General features: G+C 42.7%; 1 protein-coding gene across 1 annotated transcript in view; it reads left to right on the top strand.

Moving 5' to 3' along the window:
• Positions 1 to 677: 677 nt before the first annotated feature.
• The window catches only part of LOC124798172 (sodium channel protein 60E-like), a 290,757-nt gene continuing 275,540 nt past the window's right edge, over positions 678 to 15,894 (top strand). Inside the window, exons 1-2 of the mRNA XM_047261456.1 lie at positions 678 to 883; positions 8,762 to 8,982. Coding sequence (XP_047117412.1) covers positions 822 to 883; positions 8,762 to 8,982 — 283 coding nt within the window. The 5' untranslated portion in view covers positions 678 to 821. The remainder of the gene's footprint in view (positions 884 to 8,761; positions 8,983 to 15,894) is intronic.

Below are 15,894 nucleotides of genomic sequence, written 5' to 3'. Positions count from 1 at the left end.
AGCAAAGATGAAACTCAGGGGGAGTCAATTACTGGCTGTTTTGACGATCAAACGCTTCCTGTCTAAAACGCTGCAGGAACATCTTCATTGCCGCTGCAGAGTGCGGTTGAGAATTGGAAGAAGGAAACGCATGACAGTTATGTTACGTGGGCTGCGTTACAGGCGAAATCGTTCACCAGACCCTCATAATTGTTGGGAGACCCTATTTTCTAGGCGTCTTTACGTTCTCAATGTGCGCTCGGAACTGAAAAGAGTGATGTAACGCGATCTCTAAGAGACGTTGCCCAATACATCTGTGCGAAGCTTCATCGGTTTTCATTTCGCGCCCGACTGGACCTTACTTTCTGAAAAGCTCTCGTAGTAATTTTTCCGACGAAATAGGGTGGCTTTTGTTCAAGGCTGGACTTACATTGGGCCTACAGAAATGCATCACGATTTCGTACAAGTTCCCGACAGACGTATGTTACTTCTTTTTTTGCGAGTGTCTCGTTGCTGTTAGTGGTGGAGTAGACCTTGAATATCGCAACAAACAAGTTGATTTCAATCTCGCTCCGAGATGCGCGCCTGAAAGTATGGGTTCATATTTCTTTCTAACAATTACGGAAGTAGCAACTTGCGTATGAGCTTCAAATGTACTTACAGACGTACTGATCAGCTTTGTCTTTTTGTTTCAGACGTTTTGCGTGGTCTCCAAGAGGTTCCGCAAGAACTACATCCACCGCTTCACGGCGACGAACTCGTTCTTCATCTTCTCGCCGTGGAACTCGTTCCGGCGCACGTGTATATTCCTCTCCACGAACCAGTACTTCGACTACGTGGTTATGGCCACCATCTTGCTCAACTGTGTCTTCCTTGCCATGACCGAGACCGTAGAGGAGGCCGAGTAAGTGAACGCCCTTGCACTACTTCTCTTGCATGACAAAACAGGTTTCGTATCAATTATGATTTTTTTACTGCCATATCAAAAGCTGGGTTTCTTTTGTAGTGCCTACAAGAATGTCAAAAGCAACTGGACAGTCACAATTTATTTCTGTCACATACATTTACAAACAGTAGTTACGTGAGGTCAACATTCTCGTGTAAACTAATACCAGTTTTTACTAATTCTCATTACAGCACATTATTCAACAAACCCCACTAAGGGTGATCTCTGGAATGTGGGAAGAAGTCAAAGATGTACATTATATTTAATGTAAGTGCAATACGATGGAATGACTTAACACTACGAAAGACTTTTGTATACTGTGCTAACGCTACATACAAAATATCCTAACACATAATATTAACAGTTTCTGTGAAGATGCTCTTCAGTGCAGTAGGAGGAATTTTCCAACACAAGGTCCTAAACTCCACCACATTACCCACATGACATCTGATATACTGTGGCAGGCCCTTGAAGTCTATGTATAGGCTGTTTTTGATCTTATTGCTATAACCACACTTTTCACTATTTCTTTGAAAAAAGAAAATTGTTGTGAATGATAAAAGATATTTTTTAATATATACTGTTAAGCAGTTGTCAAAACGCCAAATTTTTTTAAGAAATCTCTCCAGGATGTTCTGAAATTAACGTAAGACATAATTCTTATAACACATTTACGTATTCTGAAAATAATGTTGCTGTATGTTGAGTTTCTTCAAAAAATTATTTCATAGCTCATTAGTGAAGGAAAATATGCAGGCAAAACAAGTCTCTTCAGTTTTAAATCACAAACTAATCTACTGCAAACATAGCTGATCTAATAGACTTCATTAATTCTAGGCAGTGGGCTTTCCATCTATCAGCAATCTAAAAAAAACTCTTCGTACCTCTATTTCATTGTTCACATATTAAAAAGACATATAAACTTAATGACTATACACTTTGTTATCATGGATATAGAGAAATTGAACATTTTGCCATTGAAGTTAAACCTAGGTAACATGTAAAAATTTGGATGAACATCAAATTACCTTTTACAGAGTCTAACTTTGATTGTTGAAATAACTTAGTACTAACCTGAGTGAGAAGTGATAAGCAATTTTGAGATACTCATTTAGTGTGTCTGCTCTCTGGTTTTGTATCTTACACGTCTCGTTTAAACATGCGATATATCCGCTTCAGGTGCACTGTAATCAAAATTCGGTGAGCAATCAAGTTACATTCGAGCTGTCGTTCATTATTCATGGATTGTTACCTGTTTAGGAAACTAGATGAGTTCATCAGATTACCATGGCCCCCAACTTGTAATATTGTCGACCTGATGGAAGAAGATTTTACACACGCCGTTCTCTTCTAAACGAGAAACCTCCTTAGAAAAAGTTGGACTTGAAAGAAGTGGGTCACCTGTGTGACGCTTGTACTTTTAAAGTGATATCCTTATAGCCTAAGAGAAAATAAGCAACAATATTTTCAAACATCAGAAAACTTTAAAAGATCGATGCCAAGACGTAACAAAGGAATCCAGAAAGGACAAAAATGTGTGTATAGTGGAGCAATCGGAAATAAACTTCGAATTTCTGCTAACAAAGGTCTGAATAAGCGTCATTGAAGTGGTAAGAGTTAACGGGTGGAGCAGTATTATATACTACCAAAGAATTAGGAACGGAATGACTGACACAGAGGAATGTTTAATGAAACGCTAGTAGCATGTGAAGTACCGTGGAAAAATGTGTTCATTTTGTTGTTATATCTGTTTTTAAATTTTAACATGAGTAGTGACCACGACGAAAACGTTCATTTTATTAAATTTAAACAACTGTACTATATTGTAATTTGTAAATGGTCAGCATATAGTCATAGTCATAAAACAAATCAAGTATGCCTTGCCTGCAAATTGACGATGTCCATGTCATTTCTATAGAAATCGTGCTAATGACCTATCGAACATTTAACTGACGAAGAAACTGTCTGTCGTAGAAATATTGATGAAAGTAGGATTGACATTTTTATAAAACGAAATACTGACAGCAGCTGCAGTTATTAATCGTAGGTGCTTATTTTACTCAACTCAGAGTGTAGTGAATACTAAGTTACTTCTTTTATTATTCGACGCAAAGCCTGTACGACTCAAGAGAGATAGATTTGAAGTTTCATTGTAGGTCAAGCACCTGAGGTGAAACACAGGAAATTCAGGAAAATCTAAATGTGGATTGGTACTTAATAAAATTACAATGCATTAGAGATATCATAAAGTTTCTGAGCCGCGGCGTAATGAACGAAATGAGCACTGGTCGTAAATTATCGACGCAATAGCGTGTTTTTTCTCTCCAGCTGGACTTAAACTAGTCTTGCAGAAAGGCATAAAAACGGCATCGCTAAATCGAACACACCCGTTTCAGGTTGTTTCCGGCGAACGACTTGTGACGTCATGCTAACTCATCTTTTCTGTGCATAATTTGTGGGTGTGTCGACGCTGCTAGCAGTCCAGTAGAATTTGAAAATCGCTGCACAGGAGTTTTAAATAAATCACGCTCAGAGCTGAGCGACTGAAACTAATCGTCCATACTTGTTTCTAATTGCCAATGAGGGATGCGATCGGGACATGATCATCGAATTTACGTCCAATCAAAGTAATCAGCCTGTGATGTTTGCTGCCTGATTAACAACTTCAAAACTCTTTAACCTGCATCGTTAAGAATTTTTATCAACGTAGAAAAAGCTGTGAATTACAATTCGCTGGCCATTGACTTGAGTGCAGCAACCATATATAGTTATCACAAATTATCAAACTTCACCGATATCTCGCCACAACAGGAAACAAATACGCAGAATTCTTTCTACTCAACAGTTGCCATCAGGCTGAAGACGGGACAGTGGACAGGTGGTGGGCAAAATACGGAACTCCAAAAGCACAACACGTTGCCATGTCTAATATAGTGTAGGAAAGCCACTGGCATTCAAAACAGCTTCTAGTCGTCACGGAATTGATAAATACAGCTGCCATAAGGTTTTCAAGGGAATCTTACACTTTTCATCTGCAAAGTAACGACAAGTTCAGCTAGCGATATTGGAGGAGATAGGGATCACGCTCCCTTCTCTCCAAAGTCGACCACAAAGGCTCAAAAATATTGAGATCTGTTGATTTTGGTGGCCAGGGGAGATGCGACAAATTATCCTCGTGCTCACAGAACCTGTTCTGGGCGAAGCGAACTGTGAGAATATGGCCCTGTCGTCTAAAAACACAATACCCCCACTGGGTTACAAATATTGTACCATGGGATGGACCTGTGAGCCAAAATGGTCACATAGTCCCTGGCAGTAATGATACGTTGCAGAGTATCCTTGGGCTCATGGAACACCACGATATGTCTGACCAAATCATCACCGTACGTCAGCCATGTTTCACTCTCGACAGCAAGCAGTCTCCGTCGGGAACGGCGTACACCAGACATAAACTCAGCTAGAAGTTGGAAACAGTGTGTGACGGAAGACTCATCCAATCAAATAACTTTCTTCCGCTGCTCCACAGTGAAGGGGGCATCCCTCTTTGAACGCATAAAAATAGGTGAATTTCGTGGTTTTTGAAGGAGAACATAAAGTAATGGTAAATCTGATGACACAGTTTCATTCGTTACACTTTTGTCTTTAAGAAATCATTTTGGACGTTTCCCGTAACCGCTGCACCAGGTGGAAGGACCCCTAGCAACTGGAACATTGATCATCAGCGGGAATTCCTGAATCCCTCCTAATGGACATGTAACTAAATAATTTTGTGTGTGTCATTTCCACTATATTTTCTATCAGCATGCATAAGATAACTAAAACATAGTAAGCTGTAACAAAATAGTGACGTGTTGAAACCAATGTCATTTTCTTCGTCCAAAAAATCGAGACAAAAGCGTGCACAGAAAGAAGACTTTTGAAGATATCGCAAAACGGGTATGAACGCTGATACAGAATTCAATTTAGCATGTCGGCATTAGATTCCGATTAAAATCGTATACACCGTTCTCAAGTGAATTTTCACGCCAATTTCAGAAATATAGTTTCGATAAAAAGGCGTTTAAAGTTTTGGGCTATTGTGGTGTGCGTACTGTAAGACCTTCGGTACACACACTATCAAATTATTTGACTTGTCGCTCTAACGAAGTAGGCGAGTGTCAGCAATATGTCTCGTGGTCTTATCGCGAAGTAGGCGAGTGTCAGCAATATGTCTCGTGGTCTTATCGTGGCGTTTTTATCTCCTGCCGTTATGTCAGACGATAGAAATGCCACTTGGACACTTAGAGTAGCAGATTGACGGTGACCAACTTTAAACAGAACTTAATTAATTTTCACACACATTTATTAAAATAATAAAAAGCATAGACATTACGTAACTTGATTCTGGATGCTGTTTACAATTGACAATCTGAAGTTCCTTTGGTCTTGGTACGTTAATCTTATTCTCACATGTCTCTGATACTTCACAAAGTTTCTATTCATTTATCTTCACGGCCACGTACAGGAATAGGGTAATCTTATTAGGCGCAGACTGAAACTTGACTATAGATTGGTACAGACAAATGCAGACTGACCAATCGGGGGTCTGTACACTAGTTATAATACCTCGCGCGTTCGGGTATCACTGCGCGAGTGTGATCCGCGAGGAGAAAAGGTTCTACATTAGCAGCAGTCTCATTGGCTGCGTTACGTATTAATACGCGGATCGGCTGAAGCAGAATTTGGTACGTCTCTAAGGCAGCGCCATCTCGTAGTGCGGAGACGGACGAGCGCTGTGCCTGCGCTGTTGTGCTTAGCGGGACGCGCTCTTGTGGGAAAGTTGTGTACGTGCTGATTACGCGGAACTATGTACACAACAGTTACATTTCCTGTAGTTAAGTTACCTCTATTCAGCCATCCTTTGCCCACTCACCAATCCTTCCATATCGAAAAGTAGGTCCTCCTCCATCTCCTTATCGGTCACAGTGACCCTACGGGCCCCTTTGACAGGTTCTGTCATCCGCTGCTCCGCTTGCTCGGTACGCTTTTCGTCTGCTTCTGTTCAGAAGTTGTAATATGCTGATCCGATTTCAACTTCTGGCACTTCCATAATTTCCATAATGCCTATTAGGCCGTCATTACCGTCATGCTACCACACTGACCGCGATGACGACTATTTTTTCCCACTGTGAATTGTTTTTGGGGACACTCTTTAACAAATCACCGTGTAACTCGATAAACGTTTTTTTGTCATTTTCAAGGCTTCGGCACTATATTTGCCTTTTACGTGGATTTGCATCAGTGATGTGTGATTTTGGAATTCGAGTTCGCCCTGCAATTCCCAGCATATGGAGCTCCCTTCGTGTTATTTTGTGTTGATAGGGTTCGCGATTACGACCTTCAGCTCAGCAGTGATTTTTGCAGCTGTAGTCCTCCAGTTTTTCGTCGGAATCATCTTGAATGACCATCTGTCAAGATCACTCAACATGCGTTATCATCCGCATTGTGACTTAGAGGATGCTTCCCGCTTTTCCTGTACGCCTTCGATACATTGCCTCTTGAAACACCAAACACTTAGGCTACCTTTGTTACGGAAGCGTCCATCATACGAGCACCTACAATTTTCCAACGTTCGAATTCACTTATCTCCGACACAGTGCACTCAGAACACTGCCCTGGCCACGAATGACGCTTGCTACGTATTGAGGACATTTCACAGGTTCCGTTCGGAATCAAATACAGGGTGTTTCAAAAAGGACTTTAGAACTTTGAAAATTCATATAAATTAATTCATAGTACTCACAGAGGTATTTGGAGGGAAATACATTAAGTTTTGTCTCGCGTAGTTCGCTAGTGCCGAACCGCACCGTAAGGAGCGCTAGCATCAGTTGCGTTAAAGATGGGCGTCTTCACTGGACCCGAGCGCGCTAGCTGTGTGTTTCGGTTTGAAGAATCGAAGTCGATGACAACAGTTCAGCGTAATTCCAGTACCAGGTACATTAAAGATCCTCCTAGTAGGCCTACAATTTATGAACGGCATAAATGTTTCGTGGAAACAGGGTGCTCTGTAAGACGTGGGAAGTCATAAGATCGTCCAAGCATATCTGGCGACGTCGTTGAGCGAGTGAGACAACGTTTTGTCAACAGCTCCACGAAATCTACCAGGCGTGCATCTCGCGAACTGCAAATCCCGCATACGACTGTTTGGCGTGTGTTGAGAAACCGTTTGCATTTGAAACCATACAGACTGACAGACCTGCAAACAATAAAAGACACTGATAAAATTGCTCACAAGAACTTCCGTGCAGATATGTTAAATCGCTAACATGAGGGTGAACATTTCTTGGACAACATCACCTTTTCTGACGAGTCTACGTTTCACTCAAGTGGGAAGGATAACACACGTAAGTGTAGGATTTCGGGCAGTGAAAATGCACATCAAACATTGCAACATCTTCGTGCTAGACCTAAATTGAACTTTTTTGTGCATTGAGCAAGAACAAAGTGGACGGCCCCTTTTGTTTTGCGTGAGAGAACCAGCAGCGGGATATGTACCTCGATTTGTTACAACAATTTTTGATACCACAGATCGATGAGATGACAAAGAACCAAATGTTTACTTCATGCATGATGGTGCATCCCCCCCCCCCCGCCCCTCCTCCTACCTGGCTGACATCCGGGATTTCCTCAGTGACCGCTTTCCAGGTCAATGGATTGTCCGTGATGCGCCAATTGCATAGTCCCCACGTTCCCCAGGCCTGTAACCACTCGTTTTTTTTATGAGGATTCATCAAGTATATTATGTTTGTACCTCATGTGCCTGCTTCTCTACCTGAACTTAGAGCACGAATTTACGCCGCCACTGAGCAGGCTACACCTGCAATGCTACAGCGAGTTTGGGAGGAAATTAACTTCCGATGCGGCGAGTGCGGGATGACCAACGGAAGCCACATACAATATCTTTAGTTTAAAGTAAACAAATTTGATGTGTTTCCCTACAAAATAACACTAAACCTCCGCACTATATCTTTTTTCAATAAATTTATATGAATTTTTACAGTTGTGAAGTCCTTTTTGAAAGACCCTGTCAACAGAGCCACCTGCAAAATTAAGGTAGCGTCTGAGTTAATGTTCAAGCGTAGATTTGTCGCGCTGTTTCCGTACTTTTGTCCAAGAGCTGTAACAATCCGCGTGTCTTCTTAATAGCGTGATCTCGCAAAAGTACTTTCCTGGTGGGTTCCGTGTGCTTCAGATCTATATACACCACTTAATCTATCTAAGAAACAAAACTGCACCATTTTCGGCGAAGAATCTTCAAATCGTCAGACACGAGTCAATTCTTCGCACGAAGAGATTATTAATAAAAATCGTCAACATCGCTTTCACTCGCGCTACAGTTTCAAAAGCACCTAACTCTGACACAACTTAGAACTGACTTGCACCAATCCCAAGCTCTTACATAAATTCTAGGAGTCCAGAATTGATTGGAAGCATGGAACGTTAAATATCTCAATTTAATTTCCAAGTGGCTCTTTGCAATGTTCTCTAAAATTTTAATAATGGGAAAAAAGGGACCCGGAATTATAATAGGAACTGGAACACTCTAGTTTCCACAGAAACAATAGGTTTAATCCCACTTCAATAGAACCCCTTCAAGTTGCGTCTTCGGCCAACACGTCATCCAGCTGACTGTTAACTACTTCCGAATATTGTAATAACACGAGCCTGGACTGCAGTCCGCACGGCAAGAGAATACCCCTGACTGTTAAAGTTGACTTGGCACGGTTTGCCTAGCTAATTGCAGCCACGCCTCGCCAATGATTTTCTAATGGTGCTCTGCTCGTCTTCTGCCGACAGATATATATTCCTCGCGATCTACACGGCGGAGATGATCATCAAGTCCATAGCGAAGGGCTTCATCCTGAACAAATACACGTACCTGAGGAACCCGTGGAACTGGCTCGACTTCGTGGTCATCACGTCGGGCTACGCCACCATCGGCATGGAGGTGGGCAACCTGGCCGGCCTGCGGACCTTCCGCGTGCTGCGGGCGCTCAAGACCGTCTCCATCATGCCAGGTAACTCCGTAACTGTAGGCGAGAGTCTCAACCTCTCAGGAAACTGTAGTTCGTGTGGTTCCAGCTTAACTATCACGCCAGACAACTGAGGCAAGCTCCCAAGTTAACCATAACGTACGATGGTGCAGAGCTATCTATCATGTCACTTAACTATGGCACATTAGGAAGCTTGATTGTGACGCGTAAATACGAGGGCTGTCCAGAAAGTAAGTTACGATTGATCGCGAAATGAAAATCACAGTGAAAATCAGAAATGTTTCATTTGTAACAGTTAGCTACACCTTTCAGCTACTTCTCTACGTAGTCGCCGTTCTGACTCAGAGATTCGTCGTAGCGTTGTATCAACTTTCCAATACCCTCATCATAGAAGACAGCCGCCAGTGCTTTCTGCCAATTCTCTACGCTGGCCTAAAGCTCGTTGTCTGTGCCAAAATGTTGTCTTCATAGCCAGCGGTTCGTTTGAGCAGAGATGAAATTCAGTGGGAGACAATTACGGGCTGTATTGTGGGTAACCAAACATTTCCAATTGAAACGATGCAGGAACATCTTCATTGCCCCTGAAGAATGAGGCTGACAAGGGAACCTCCCCATAGCACCCCCCTCAGATTTGGTTATAAGTTGGCACAGTGGATAGACCTTGAAAAACTGAACACAGATCAATCGAGAAAACAGGAAGAAGTTATGTGGAACTATGAAAAAAGAAGCAAAATATACAAACTGAGTAGTCCATGCGGAAGATAGGCAACATCAAGGAGCGACAGATCACAGGAGCGCCGTGGTCCCGTGGTTAGCGTGATCAGCTGCAGAACTAAAGGTCCTTGGTTCAAGTCTTCCTTCGAGCAAAAAGTTTAATTTTTTATTTTCAGACAATTATCAAAGTTCAGGCACTCACACATAATCAACTTCGCTCTCCAAAATTCCAGGACATGTTTATATTTGCTTGGACATATGCAGGATTTGATGGTCTACACACGGAAAAATTTGAAAACGTTAAAAACATATGTTCTGACACAGCACAGGGAAAAGTGTGCGGGTGTGAGACTTTTGGATTCATTTGTTGCAGTTTATGTGACAAACTCTTATGTTTTCATCACTTTTTGGGAGTAATTATCACATCCACAAGAATACCTAAATCGGGCAACGTAGAAGAATCTTTCTACCCATTTGCCAAGTGTACAAGTTAGGTGGGTCGACAACATATTCCTGTCATGTGAAGCACATGCCGTCACCAGTGTCGTATAGAATATATCAGACGTGTTTTCCTGTGGAGGATTCGGTTGACCTATGACCTTGCGATCAAAAGTTTTCGGTTCCCATTGGAGAGGCACGTCCTTTCGTCTACTAATCGCACGGTTTTGTGGTGCGGCCGCAAAACACAGACACTAAACTTATTACAGCGAACAGAGACGTCAATGAACGAATGGGTAGATCATAACTTTGCTAAAATAAAGAAGAATTTTTCGCTTGGGGAGAGACTTGAAACAAGGACATCTCGTTCCGCAGCTGCTCACGCTAACCACGGGACCACGGCGCTCCGTATCTCGTAACGTCCATGATATTGCCTATCTTGGCGTGGACTACTCAGTTTGTATATTTTGCTTATTTTTTTTTATAGTTCCACACAACTTCTTCCTGTTTTCTCGATTGATCTGTGTTCGGTTTTTCAAGGCCTATCCACTGTGCCAACTTATAACTAAATCTGAGGGGGGTGCGATGGGGAGGTTCCCTCGTGAGAAGAAGAAACCGCACGACAGTTATGTAATGTTGGTTGCATAGCTTCAGGGGAAAATTCTCACCAGGCCATCGTACTTGGCGGGCTATATCATCTTTACGCGCTCACTAAGAGCTCAGGAATGAAAAGAGCGACATAATTCTACCTAGAGTCATACTAGAGACACTGCCCAACACATCTTTGCAGAGCTTTATCGGATTTTCGTAGTCGTTTCCATTTCGCGACCGATCGTAACTTACTTTCTGGACAGCCCTCGTACTTATACGATGCGAGTAGCTCAGGATATTCACCAGTAATTTTGTAATCGGTTACTATCGGGTTCTTTCTCATTGTTCTTGAATTAATCCATACTTAAAGAGAACTGCTCTTCATTAAACTAACTGGAAATTTTGTCCCAGTTCTTTTTTCGTTACGATCGTTCAACGACCATATTTTCCTGAAGACAACAACGTCGTCAGCGAACACTCATATTGTATTCTTGAGCCAATCTGATAAATCGTTTATGTACACTGCCGGAATAAAATGAGACACCCTCAAGGACTATGTTCAGTGGCACCTGGGTATAGTATATACACGCTGAGGGGTTGTAATGTTAGTTAGGTGCTCAGTTGGAGGTGAACAGTGTTTGCAACATTTATTCTTGGGTACAACCATGCTCCACCGACGAGTACGTACTCCTATTGGACAGCGTCAATCTTCTGAACGGGGTCAGATTGTGGGCGTGCAAGGAGATGAATGGACGTATCGGCCGATTGCTGCACATCTTGGATACAACGTATCGGTGGTGGGTCACTGGAGGCAGCAGTGGTCTGTAGAACATTCCCACATCTGTAGACCAGCTTCTGGCCGTCCGCATAGTACAGGCGCACATCTGGATCGATACATTATGCGAGCAGTGGTGGCAGGCCGATCATCATCCAGAGACGAAATCTGGGCACACGTAGCTCCTGCTGTTTCACGAGGGACCATTGGGAACCGTCTCCTTGCAGCAGGATTTAGATCACATGTTTCTGTAACCAGACTACCACATACATCAGGATTCGACCAAGAATATCTGCTGTGGTGTCGTGAAGGAGAGACTTGAGAGTGGAATGCCGCTCTGTTGTCGTCAGCGATGAGCGTAGGTTAAGTCTGTACGCGAGCTGTGGATGTACGCGTGTATTGCGTGGACCTGTGAGCCGCCTATTCCAGAGTGCATTCGCCCACCACATACAGGCCCCGTCCTAGGCTTCCTGGTGTAGAAGGCCATCAGTTACAACTCGCTGTCACATTTGGTATTTCTACAGGGTAAAGTAACCAGTGACCGCTACATTGCTTAGGCTGTTATCCCCGTGCTACTGCCACTTCTTCGACCGCTCGTCCACATAGGCTTCTGAGACGCGATGTGCTCTTCTTGGTCGAAAACAACTGTCCTGGCCAGCGTGATCACCAGACCACTTGGCAACTGAGACATGATGAAGCGGCGTGCAGACCCTACAAGAACCATTGCCGAATTCCAACAAAAGGCGTGAGATACTTGGGATAATCTACCAAAGGATGTCATTCGGCGCTTTTACGACCATTTTCATATGAAAATACGGGGTGTTCCAAAAGTCTCTCCGCAGTGCCGTATGATTACTAGCCGCGCGTGCCGTATGATTGTTCGCCTGCCTGGGTTACTTCCCTTCAAGTGAACGCTTCCAACATTCCACTGTTTCGTTTAACTCGGGCAGCGTCAGTAGTATCATCTGTGTGTGTCGTTACGTGTTGACGTGAACGTTTCAGTTTAGTTCCTTTGTCCGTTTGTTTCATTTATGTCACTGTTAAAATGCTGACCATTGAAGAACGTGTGATTTTGTCGAACAAGTGTTCAAAGCTGGCGGTAAATACACAGTTTCAGTTCGTCAAACATTTAATTTAGTTTTCCCGGAGACAACACTCCCACATCGCGATACTGTGCAAGATTTGATTAACAAATTTCGAAGTACGGCTTCAGTGACAGATGCACCGAGAAGTGGTCGTCCCAGCGTTTTGTCTGAGGATAAACTATTCGATATTTCCGATAAAATGTCCATAAGTCCAAACAAGTCAGTAAGAAAACTCGCCCAGGAAGTCGATGTTACGTCGGAACGGCCCACGCAGCTGTAAGGAAAAAATTAAAACTTTTGCCATACAAAGTGACGGTCGTGCAAGAGCTGAAAAATACTGATCATGACAAGAGACTGCATTATTGTCAATGGTTCAAAAATTTCTTTCAACAAAAAGGATGGGATATTCTTAATGAAACGTTTTTCAATGATGAGGCGTGGTTTCATTTATCCGGGTACATAAACTCGCAAAATTCTCGTATGTGGAGTACTGCAAATCCATTGTGTATTCAAGAGGAATCACTTCATTCTGTGGAAATAGGAGTTTGGACTGCAATTTCTAGACGTAGGATTGTGGGTCCCATATTCTTCAACGAAACAATAAACGCACAACGATACTGCAGTGATATTCTGTACCCATTCATTGGAGAACTTGTTTTAAGTGAAATACTGAACGGCTATTTTCAACAAGATGGTGCAACCGCGCATACACTCGAGTTTCAGTTTCACTGCTTGCTCATGTTTTTGGTGATTGCGTAATTACACAGTGACTATGGCCTCCACGATCGCCTGACCTAACACCACCTGACTTTTCTTCTGGGATGCAGCGAAAGCAACTGTCTATAAAAACCGTCCAAAATCCATCGATGAATTGAAAACTGCAGTATCCACTTTAACTGCTTCTGTTACAGAAGAAATGTTACAGCATGTGTTTGTTAACATTTTTAGACGAAATGAATTGTGCATTCAACAACAGGTGGGACACTTTCAACATTTAATGTGAAAATTTGTAAGTAAAAATGAATATTCAATAAATTAGTAAGTTGCATTTCACTGAGTTTCATTTCGGTATATTCACTGCGGCATAAGGCACGCGCGGCTAACAATCATAGGGCACTGCGGAGGGACTTTTGAATACCCCGTACATGTCTGAGATGCTTAGGGGGTGGGGCTATACTGCGTAGTGATGCGACTGTTTGGACATCCTTTTGCTTGGACACATGTGTTTCCTTTTGTATGGAATTATTATCATAAAACTCCTACAATGATAGCTAACAGTGACATTACTTGTCAATGAAATGACCTAGACCTTTAGGATGCTGCATTTGTTTTTTCGGCAGTGTATACTGAAAAAACATTCTACTATAGATCCTTGTTAGGGCATACCTCATGTTACTTTCATCTCTGTAGACTATTCTCCGTCCATTATAAAGTACCTCGCGTATGATGAATCATCTCTGCTGCATGCATAACCTATGCAAGCAGGTTTTTGTCGAGCTGCACAGAGGTTACGTAAACGACACTCCTCTTGTTACCTTACGACAAGAGAGCAAACCACAATTTATGGTCAAGAATGATGAATTGTGTTTCGGTCGGGTCATATATCACCACCTCCCGCCCTCCAATCAGAGAGAACTGATTTTACCTGCAAGAAGTGCTGGTCGAGTTGTTGGAAACTCTAACGTTGACCATCCGTGGAGGAGCGTGGTTGCAATACCATAGCAAGTCGGTACATTTTGCATTTCCCATCCGAGGCCATTTCGTCACAGTATTCAGAGAAGGATGGACCGCCCTGGAGATCATGTTTGGCCGCACAGGACACCGGATTTCACTAATTTATATAGACCTATCCTTATGGGGCTACATGAGGAGCCTTGTTTATGATCCGCCCCTGTAAGATTGGAGGAAGGTCTTGATAAATGAGTTATGGCTTCGGCAGAAATGTGTCACCATGTCTCATGTGGTTTATACTTAGTTTTCCAGAACTTACTTAGAATTACATGAAACGAACTTGGTGGTCGAAGTAACGCACTCCTTTTCAGCCAAGCTACGTAAGGAACCTCAATATCAGCTCAAGAGTTAACACAGTAAATCGAATTTGTTTCCGTTGTAAGACTGGAACGGAGCGTTTCCGATGTGACACTTTGCCTACAAACTACTTCCTATAACCTCCAAAAGTTTATAGTAGAGATTATTAACTCGTGTCTTCTTTGTGACACTACCTTCTGAAATACAAAATTGTTTACATGTCACTCTAATTAAAAGAGTGATGGAAACCATGAGACAACAGATTTAAAAAGAAACTTAACAATAATTTTCTTAAGTGAACAATTTTATACATATATGTTCTCAGAAATTTGAGAGGAGTGGCTCTGAATAAACTCAAATATCTACGTTGAGTAAAATCGGAAGGAAATACTACAGTTCGTCCGCAGTTTGGAATCTTCGTCTTAAGTTTATTTGCTCTGTCAGAAATTTTACCCTGCGGACGACAAAGAAGTTATTGGAGAGTATACATGCACTGGCTGACAAATTAATGTGAGGCACCCAGAATACATGGTCGAATGTTAATGTAACATCGTGCACGAACATACTATCGGCGGGTACATAAAGGATTAGAGTCGCAATTCTCTGCGACAGGTAGAACGGTCACCAGAACACATTAATGTTTGTTTTTCGTGTTCAGTGTTGTTAGCAGATATGGTAAAGTATGTAAGGGCGTGAACAGCGTCACTGTGAAGAACGCAAAGATGCCGCGTAACGTGTGAGACAGTATTATCAGCACATCACAGTGTCTGAAAGGGGCCTCATTGTGCGTCTCCGTTTGAATGGCTGGTCGAATCGTGCAATATCCAGGTATGTGGGGCATTCGGATATGGTAGTGATCCAATGGGAACGTGAGCGCAAGCATACTGGTCAAGGTTCCAGTCGATCACATATGGCCACTACAGAGGAGGTTCGCCGCATTTTCCACCAAGTACATTGTAACCCCTTCACATTTGCGCCTGCCACCGGGGAACTAGTAATGGTCTCCCTTGAACATTCTGTGGTCACAGAGTAGCAGTAATCAGACGAGGGTATTACCTCCCCATGCGTAGGCTACCGTTAACACTACAACGCAAACGCCCGAGTTTGGAGTGATACCGTGTCCAGGAAGAATGGGCTGCTGACGAATGGGGTCGCATTGTGTTCTACGATAAATAGCGTTTCCGCACTACCGCGGACGACCATCGTCTACGAATATGGCTGCGACCAGCGGAAAGTTTAAATGCTTCCAATATTTTGAAGAGGAACAGCGAAGATAATCCTCGAGTCATGGTGTGGGGAGCCATC

Source organism: Schistocerca piceifrons, chromosome 5, assembly GCF_021461385.2.
Source record: "Schistocerca piceifrons isolate TAMUIC-IGC-003096 chromosome 5, iqSchPice1.1, whole genome shotgun sequence".
Lineage (NCBI taxonomy): Eukaryota > Metazoa > Arthropoda > Insecta > Orthoptera > Acrididae > Schistocerca > Schistocerca piceifrons.
Note: the sequence above shows the minus strand (reverse complement) of the source record. Positions and strands in the feature narration are given on the sequence as shown.